The following is a 10,090-nucleotide window of genomic DNA, read 5'->3' as shown; positions in this document are numbered from 1 at the left end:
TTAAATTGTTTTGCAAGCCCTTTACTAGCATTTGTGCAATACTTGTCTGACCTTCAAGATTCAACAAGATTGGTAAGGTATTCATACCAATAATCTTTTATGCTCAAACAGAACTTGCCTTTTATAAATACTTAAAGGTAATTTATTTTATAAAAGGTCGTATTTATTGCTTGAATATATTCTTTGGTATTTTTTACTTTGGCACAACTGTAAGTCATTTCGCATCAAAGTAATACTAAAGAAAGTCCTACACTATGGTACATTTAGAGTGGGACTTGAGAGCAAAAGATTTTAGGTTAATATCTTTGCAATGCTCTACGAAGTGCTCTTGTTCTTTTTGTAGTTGTTCTTTTAGCAGGGATTCTTTCATGCTATATTGGATTATTAGTGCCCACAAGTGTCTTGTTTTTGTCTTTATAAGTGACCGCTGTCTAACACCCCTGTTCTCAGTGTACGCTGGAAATCTCTTTTTAAATCTTTAAATTGTTTGTGGATATAATGTATGATTGGGGGATTTTTATAGCTGCCTGTTTTCCTAATAAGAAATTATAAAAAAATTTATTTTGGGTAAATTTTAATGTAGAAGACTTCTTCAAACTTGTTCTGTTGTTTGATTTCTTGGCACTTAATTGAGATTCAATTAAAAGTTAAAATAATGGATCCATTTTGCTGGATGATTAAAAAAAGTTCATTGGAGTTTATAATCCTCATACAAATGCAATTTATAGTTGAGCACCCGTATTTCCTCTTTAATATGTAGTCTAAGCTATTTTCATTTCCCTAACTGTTTTCTTTTCACCAAAGTGCGTTAAACTTTTCATTCAAGAGTTAATCAGGACAGTTCCTGCATTGTGAATAAGGTTTATCACAATTTGAAGCATGATAAACAACTTCAAATATGTCTTAACTTTTGGCGCATTGACAATGATCTAATACAGAAAACATAAAAAATTTACAAAACTGTGTTTATGAATTTTATTATTGTATATTCAACCTGATTTGGTCTCACTTGGCCTGTTTACAGAGCTTATACAGTCTAACAATTTTTCAGCAGGTAGACTCAAGGCTGTTCTTAGTTTACAGATTTTTTCTGAGGAAAAACAACACTGAAACAAACCTTTTTCATCGCTTCCTATAAATATATAAGTGAAACCACCATCTCAGAAGCAATAGATCTATACCGGCCTCTGCTAATATCCACAGCAAAAATTGACAGTTACTGTTTTTTAACTTAGAAATCATTTAAAGTGCATAATTGAAATGTTAGCTTTCCACACTTTGGTCTTCCTTCCTTATTCCTCTCAGCCTAGTCAAATTTGTCATGCCTCTTTAGCAGAGGAAAGGGCAAGGCAAGTTTATTTATATAGCACATTTCCGTAGAAAGACAATCATCATTTTAATATGTTTCCTGCATTACAGGAACCTAGTCACAAACTAGGCCTATAAAAACTAGGGTTGTAGTCAAGACCACAGTAACCGAGACCAAGAGTACCAATACTGAGAAAAGGCCAGGACCTTTAAAAGGCCAGAACCGAGTCAAGACAAGAACATTAAATGGTCTCAAACTCTAAAAGTCTTTCCTTTTCTCAGTCTCAGTATTCCTTGGTCTCGGTTGCTGTGGTCTTGACTACAAAACTAATAAACACTCACACAGAAAAAATTTAATAATCTTCAAATAAAACAATATCCAACAAAGTCCATAGTTCGATAGTGTTTATGCAGCTGCTTTGGATTTTATCATTCCATTAAATGGCCATTATTAGCGGTTATCAGTTGCATAGAATGGCTTCAGATCATGCCTCCTACTTCCCAGTAGGCTCTTTAGGTTGTTATCACTGAATTAATCATAAGCCTAACCCTAAGGTACTTCCTTTAAAAAAAAAAAAAAAAACAACTCTTTAGGTATAATCTCTACATAATTTTCTTAATTCTTCGTCTATTAAAAAAAAAAGAAAAGAAAAATGATTGAATGTCACTCACGAACCAAAACAAAAAATATCATATGTCAACTGAATTGTTATTAAACTCCACATCAAATGTGTATGATTGAAACATGTGGAATTAAGTTGAAGTAAAGCTTTAAAACGCAGTAGGTACCCTGTAAATAAAGTTGGACAGTATTAAGTAGGTAAATTGTAAATAAAACTTACGGTTTTTAACTGCTGAGGCAGCTGTTATCAACGAAAGCTGCATATTATCAGCCATAAGAATCCTAGAAGGTAGAGGAGAAACAGGCAGAAACTCAGCTATGGGACTGATAATCAGTAATAACGGCCATTTAATAGTTGATCATATACAAAATGAGTATTCTCACTTCCATTAGTTTAGGAATAAAACCTAAATGCTTTCAAGTTTTAGCTTCTGCTTCATTTAACACTAGCATTCACTGTCAGGTTGCATTGAGTTTTTTGCAGGACCCAAATGCAGAGGCAGAAGCTGAGGTGGTTTCTTGCTAATTTCATAAGAAGTAGTGGCAACAGAAGCATAAATCAAAAAAATAAATGATCAAGGAAACAAGGACCAGAACAAAGAGGAACACATTGGTTAAAGAGGAAATTAAGGAATGAAGAGAATCTAGCACTGAGTAACTGCAGAGGAAGAGTATAAATGTCAAAACAAACAAAGATATGAGTAATTGACTGATTGGGAGCAGGTGTGGACAGAAGGATATAGAATGGAGCTAGGGAAAGGAGACTGACACATGGGGGCAACAGAGAGTAAACAAGAAATACATAAGAACACAAATACAACCAAAAAAAAAATATAAAGACACAAAATGGAAATAAAACAATGCCCTAAAAAATACAGAAAGACATGAATCAAAGTATAACTGAAAACTCAAAAAGAAAACTTAAACAGAACCAAAAAGTGCAGAATCATGACATTCACATTGTTGTCTGAGAGCTACTGGTATTTAATTACTTGGCTTTCATTTTCGATTTTTTTTCACACTTGATCTTAGACTTTCCTCCTTCTTTTGAACCTCCACTGGGAAGAATATACAAAAGTGGTTTGTATACTACAAATAAAGCAAAAACAAAGATTTATGTACACAAATGCATTATGGTAAGCTAACAGGGAAGGATAATCTGATAAGGAAACCTTTGTATGCAACCTGATTAAGCGACTAGGATACAAATTCCTAAATTAATAGTACTTGACAAGGCCCCTTTTGCGATCTGATATATCAGATAACCTTATGGTGGGGAAATCACTTGGAGAGTCCAAACATCATGTCGTTCGAGATTCGCTTCAGAACCTAAAGAACTTGATTTTAACCATCTTGCTCTCTTACAGATGTGGATGATGGAAGCTACTGTGAAGTCATCACAACAACCATGGTGGGAGGAATTTCTAGATGATTTACCTGAGAACTATGACAACTATTCTCTTTATGAAGACTACATTTACAAGGATGGAGACATTTGTGACCTGACTATGGGTATGAAATTCGAGGCAGTGTTCATCCCAGTTCTTTACTCAGTGATCTTTGGAGTTGGGATCCTGGGAAATGGATTGTTGATAGCTGTGCTTTTAAAGAGCAGGAAGGCATGGAATGTGACGAATACCTTCATTCTTCACCTTGCTTTTGCGGATATCCTGCTGCTGCTGATGCTGCCGCTCTGGGCTGTACAGTCTGCTAGCCCGGTTGGGTGGTCTTTTGGAACTCCTCTCTGCAAGATTGCTGGAGCTGTTTTTACGGTGAGATTTCGACAATAACAAATAATAGCTGAAAGTAAGAAATATCTTATTGTTTTTTTTCTTTCAGATCAGCATGTATTGTGGGATTTTCCTCCTGGCTTGCATCAGTGTGGACTGTTACCTCTTTATTGTCCATTCTACAAAGATGTACACTTGCAGAAAGCCCTGGCGGGTGCAAACAAGCTGCTTGGTGGTGTGGTGCTTCTCCCTGATGCTCTCCATCCCTGACTGGTACTTTTTGGAAGCTGTGGAAGATGTCAGACAAAGTAGAACAAAGTGTGTTCATAACTATTTTAAACTTAGCCCAGATCACTTTTATAACCTACAAATGGTAGCACGATGGCTGTACCCCACTGTGGGCTTCATACTACCTTCATTTGTTTTGATCATCTGCTACTCCTCTATCCTGTGGCAGCTGGGGTGTGGCACAAGAGGCTTCAGAAAGCAGAGAGCATTTAAAGTCATAATAGCTGTGGTCGCAGCTTTCTTTCTCTGCTGGACTCCACTTAATATTATACTCATTGTGGACACAATTCAACAAAGAATCATTGGGGAAGCATCATGTGGAACAAGAACATCAATGCACAAAGCTTGGTTAGTGACTGAGAGTCTGGGGTACCTTCACTGCAGCCTCAATCCCATCCTTTATGCTTTTTTAGGTGTGAAGTTCCAACATCAGCTGCTGAACATCCTCAGGTCCATGGGTTGCAAAATAAAGCTAAGTGTCAAATCTGAGACTTTTGCCAAGGAAGTTTCCATTGGGTCTGAGACAGCCAACACCTTAAACTCTTTTGCAATCTGAAAGACCACACTAAAAAGTTTAAATATATTCTTTAAGAATAAATGTCATTATTTTAGTAAAGATCCCACATTTTTGAAGAACTAGGATTGTGAATGTGAATTTTCTCTTATCCAAAAAGTTAAAGCTCTATAGAAAACCAAGACTTTTTGTAGCCAGAAAGGTCTAGGTAAAAAACTGGTTGTTTCGCTGGCTTAGCTTTTAGGCAAACAGTTTTAACTGTTATGTCATCAGGGTAATTCCAGCAGTATAATATGTGCTCAACAACTATCTAACCCAAATTACCCTTGACATTTGGAACCAAAGACTCAGAAGTCTATCATCAATAAATATTCTTATTATCCTCACTGAATCAACATTAACATCAACGTGAGAGGTAACAATCCTATATAGATGCTTTTTACTTTGAAAGTATTCTACAGACTCTACTACAGTATGTATATATTTGTATAACTTTGAATATAGTCAAGCTAAAATCCCTCAGGAGAAAGAATTTTTGGTCTGATGCGCAAAGATGTAGATATTTGGTAACAAGAATATTTGACAACTCAAAGTAAGACTTACAACCTATAGGAACAATGTTGCAGCAGTCAAGCTTTAAGTTGGTAGCATTATCCTGTGGGGATGTTACAATGGCTGCAATAGACATTACATTGTTCAAGGTGGGTGAAAATATTAAAAATAAGCACTTTTCCCAAAAGCTATAGCTCCACTTTAAACCGAAAATGACATAATGGAAACCTGAACATATCTGGGTGCTGCAACGGGACAATGAGCTGAATCACTTTGCAAAACTTGTTTAAATGAATAAAGGAGATATATACTGATTACATATCCTTGAATGGTCCAACCTCAAACTTGTTGAAAATGTATAAACTGCTTAAAGCTGTGTTAACAATTTGAAACCATCCTTATGGATGAGTATTAATCCTTCTTTTGGGAAAAATGTCCAGGCAGAATTATGGCAGACAGTAATAAAATGCTACAAAAAGAGTCTTATTTCTTCTAAACCTGCTAAGTAACATTCTTTTAAATATTATTGAGGATTCATGTACAGAATATACCTGAATTAAATTGTGTAACCCTTGCAGATTCAAGTTTAAAGTAAGACTTTTTTCTAAAAACCAGCTTGCTTACTTAGGCTAATTACTTACTTACTTACTGGCTTCCTGTCGAAATCAGAATACGATTTAAGATTTTGCACATTAAAGGTTACTAACAGCCTCGCTTTACCTCAACTTTTCTTATCTCAATCAAACCTCAATTGTTTCCTTTATCCTTCATTCTTCCTCCTCCATTCACTCTGCTGTTCCTCCTTCCTTAGCACCACAGTCAACAAAGCTTTCTGGAATTGGAAATTCTTTTCTTCCAGATGTTCTCAATATCTAGACCCTTTTCTTTGTTTACATGTAAGTCTAAACTAAAAAAAAAAAAAATCTGTTTAGGATGCACTATGTCCATACCTGTTCATTGTATGTTTTAATGTGTGGCAGTTTGTTCACTACAGTGAGTCAAATGCTGTGAAAGGTGCTTTTCAAATAAAATGTATTATTGTTATTATTTCCAAGGATTGCTTTCTATCAATGCTTCGATTATTCTGAAAAATATGGCTAGCTATAAAGCAAGCAACATGATGATCATAGTCTAGCTTTCCATTATCCCCCCTAGGGAAGATGCGTGGTAACTATAACAGCTAAGACCTCAAGGAAGCTACGCTCATTTCAGTATCTGAATTGCATTGGAAATTTATATGAAGAGCAGATCTGGTTAGGATGTAGGTGTCAAGGTTGCTGGATGTTGTTGTGGACCCAAATGCAGAGTAGAGATGGCAGAAAAGGTTTTTTTTAAGTTTTATTGGTGAAGTAGATGGTAAAAAATCACAAATCCAGAAATAACAGACTGGAAACTCAGAAACCAAAAACTAAAGACGCTCGGGAGAAACATACAAGAAGAAGAGGATCAGCAATGAGGAACTGCACAGGAGTTGTATGTATGGGGGACAGAACAAAGAATGGGCTAATCAGCTGATAGGGAGCAGTTGTGGATAGAAGTAACTAGAAGGGAGCTAGAGGAAAGGAGACTGGCATAAGGGGGCAACAGAGAGTAACTCAAAAAATATAACACTGATTAAATATAACACAAAATGGAAAAGAAACCCATGACTTGCAAAACAGAATCACATAAATAACTGAAACCACTGAAACTACTGCAGATGATATGATGAACTGACCTGTGTATTTTTACTTGTATATTTTAATTGTATATTTTCACTCTTTTTCATGTTCCTATTATTTCCTAATGTGCAACTTGTGCAAATTTTTTTTTTTTTTTTTAATGGTTTGTTAATAATGTAATGTAATTTCTTTAATGTGATGACCCCAGGAAGAATAGTGGCCATTTATTTGGCAGCTAATGGGGATCCTAATAAAACTAAAATAAACTAAACTAAACCTCAACGGCTGTTTTTTAAATATGTGTACCTGTGCGTTCTCATGTGCTTGTTAAATATCATCAACCTCAGCCCTAGTACTGTTCCAATTCACAAGAACACAAACCGAGAACGGACTAAGTCCCGAATGTTGTTCTCGCCTCCTTCTTTACCAAGTATGCATCAGAGCAGACTTGTCCGTTGTTGAGATTGACAGCTGTCCCAGCATGAACTGCGGCAGCAGCAGCTTCAAGGTTTGCACTCAGAGTATTAAGTTAAAAGTTCTCTTTTCTGTCGGTGTTGTTCTAAAAAAGTATATTTTAAGACGATTTGAGGTGAGACCATTAGAGCTTTAAGCTTCACTATATTTACTGATTTAGTGAGTAATAAAATAAAAAAGTTCAGATGCTGATTCTAACCGCAGCCAGGGCAAGCTTTGGCCCATCTGCAGTGGCCCTCTATTGGGATAGCCAAGTGTGAAGGACCGCTGGCTCTGATGGCGATTTTTTTTGTTTTATTTGGCAATTTGTTAATATGACTTGTGCATATGTGACTGTGTTAATTATTATTCCCCCACTAAATGAAAAAAGTAAGTTTATTATTATCTACAGACTATTAATAACAGGAATCGAAATGCATCTCAAGACAAGCCGGGCATGTGGTGACGTCACAAGTACACTTCTATTCCAATTGATCCATATTTATACTGCATGCTGCCCTTCTCCCCAAGTCCATACTTTCCTGTTCTTCTCAAGGACTTGCTTGGCGAGGACACGAGTCCTTGTTTGCGTTTTTGTGAATTGAGAAACGGCCAAAAAGAAACTTAAACAAAAGTCCACAAAGAGCAGAATCATGACAGTAGGGGTATAATCAATATTCAACCATAAACAAACTTTATAAAAGTTTTTCATGGGGGGAATATTCCAACCAAAATGGTAAGTCTGTCATGCAACCAGAAGGTTTACCTACTGTCATTGCGCAACACTCCTCCATGTATTGACAGTCAGCGTGCCTTAGCACAGGATTTTTTAACCCTGGTCCTCAAGGCCCATTGTCCTACATGTTTTAGGTGTTTCCCTGCCTCAACACACCTGGCCTAAATGAAAAGGTGATCAACAGTCTTTTGCAGCATCTTATAGATACAGAGAAGGTAATGCAATCATTTGAATCACATGTGCTTGAGTAGCACATCTAAAACATGAAGCACATGAGATTTTTCAAATGTTGACAGTGGGAAACACTGGCTTTAAGACTTGCTATTTGGCATAAACAAGCACTGCTCTAAACAATATAGTAATGACCAGATATACAGTCCTGGCACTTATTTACAATTATTTTTATATTTTGTTATGGTTGTAGGAACCATAAGCTGTATATACAGTGAACCCTTGTCTTCCATGGGGTTACGTTCCAAAAAAACACACACATTTTTGGGAGAGACAGTTTCAAACATGTTTGGAAAGTCCTGAAGTACCCAAACGTTTACAAAGGTCAGCAGTTAAAGAGGAAAAAAAAGAATAGAAACTGAAAAAAGAAGATTTTCTGAAGAAGTCATAAAGATTTTTTTTTTTTTAGCAAGAAACTTAGAATGGGAAAAAAAACAAAAACTGCAGTACATCCAAAACCACAAGTTTCCATCTAAAATGGTGAAAAGAAGCTACTATGAATCATACTATGACCTAATGAAGGCACCCACACTAAATCTCTTCACACAATTACATAAAAATGAAACCTAAATTTTCAGATTTCAGTTGGCAGTGACACAAAAAGAGCATTTCACTTTTTGGCTTTTTTAGTATCTTAAGCTCACAACTTTTCTGCCCCCTCAGTTGGCCCGGTTGGCCCTCTTAGACATGCACTCAAGTTAAATCTGTTTTTATAAGGTAGAAATAATGCCCTGATTTATACATTGAGATATATATCGTACAGTAAAATGATTATTCAGCAGAGTAATAACAAGCTTGTTGTTACCATATTTCAGAGCTCAGTAATCCCCTTATTGTGTTTAAAAAAAAAAAATCATCTGCTGATTAAATAACTTCTTTGTCAGATGTGTCTTTGTTGAAATTTTTGATAATAGTTTTAAAATTCATTTACAGATTTCAAAACAGATATAAAACCTCTTGAAACAAATTTTTTGCAAAGCAGTTAATGCTTGCCTAAATGTGGTAACACTGTTGAAAATAACATATATGGCATTTTACGAGCTCACATTGTATTCAAGTATGAAAAAACATTTTTAGTTTCCCAAAACATCAAACCTTTTGCATGTGAGCTTGAAATACTGAAGGAGGTAACGTTAATATTTTGACGCTTAGTACCACTATAATGTGTCTGTTAGTAAATTTATCAGGGGATTTTATTAAAGGGAAAACACCGGAGCCTAGAAGGACAGCACAGAAGAGGAAGAAACTGTTGCGTTATTGTAAATGGGATTTCCAAGTCAAGAAGTGCAGGCTCTTTAGGGTCACATATAGTTGCTTTCTGTGTTTATTGTTCAGGGTAAAATACTTTTAGAACAAGAAAATGAAGAAAATAAGAGGTGTTTAATATTTTCTACTGCAATATATGCAGAGGTTACACTGTCTTAAGCCAGAGGGCTTATTTCAGTCATTTTCTTGCATGTAAAAAGAAAAAATGAAACAGAATCAAGTGAAACTTAAAAGGTTTTGTGTGTGCATCCCATTTTGAGCCTGCCTTGGTTTTTGGTTCCTTATTAACTAAGTGCTGTTATAAGCAAACAGGAATCTGTTAATGCCATCTTTGTTGTTTTGTCTTGTGACCTACCGGTATCTGGAGAGAACAGTTTGGTAAGTTATAATTCATAGGCAATAAATCGCTCACATCGAATATTTTAAATTCTACAGCAAATATAATACATATTGCTATATTCCTAAAAAAAAAAAAACATTAAATGTTGGTGGTTGCATATTGATTGCTGATGTTCAATAATGAGAGGGTAACAGCTTATTTTAAAGGGGCTGTTTTTCCCGATTTTTGTGTTTAGGCTTAAAGGTTGCAGCTCGTGATAGTTATATTTAATTCCATGTCTTAAAGTGTAAAAAAAAAAAAAAGAAAATAGATTGTAAGAGACAGCCAATAATGTTTGGTCTGTAGAGTTTTTAAAAATCAGGTGAAGTAGGCAACATAGTATTTAAGGT

The 10,090-nt window shown here is 35.6% G+C and overlaps 1 protein-coding gene across 1 annotated transcript; it reads left to right on the top strand.

The window, feature by feature from the left end:
- On the top strand, positions 1-5,887 carry LOC107100216 (C-X-C chemokine receptor type 3-like). Its single transcript, XM_015398625.1, has 3 exons — positions 1-72; positions 3,298-3,702; positions 3,770-5,887. The coding sequence occupies exons 2-3, from the start codon at positions 3,298-3,300 to the stop codon at positions 4,502-4,504; spliced, it is 1,140 nt and encodes a 379-aa protein (XP_015254111.1). The 5' UTR covers positions 1-72; the 3' UTR covers positions 4,505-5,887.
- The last annotated feature ends 4,203 nt before the right edge of the window (positions 5,888-10,090 follow it).

This window comes from Cyprinodon variegatus, unplaced genomic scaffold, assembly GCF_000732505.1.
Source record: "Cyprinodon variegatus isolate N-32 unplaced genomic scaffold, C_variegatus-1.0 Scaffold946, whole genome shotgun sequence".
In the NCBI taxonomy this organism is placed as follows: domain Eukaryota; kingdom Metazoa; phylum Chordata; class Actinopteri; order Cyprinodontiformes; family Cyprinodontidae; genus Cyprinodon; species Cyprinodon variegatus.
Note: the sequence above shows the minus strand (reverse complement) of the source record. Positions and strands in the feature narration are given on the sequence as shown.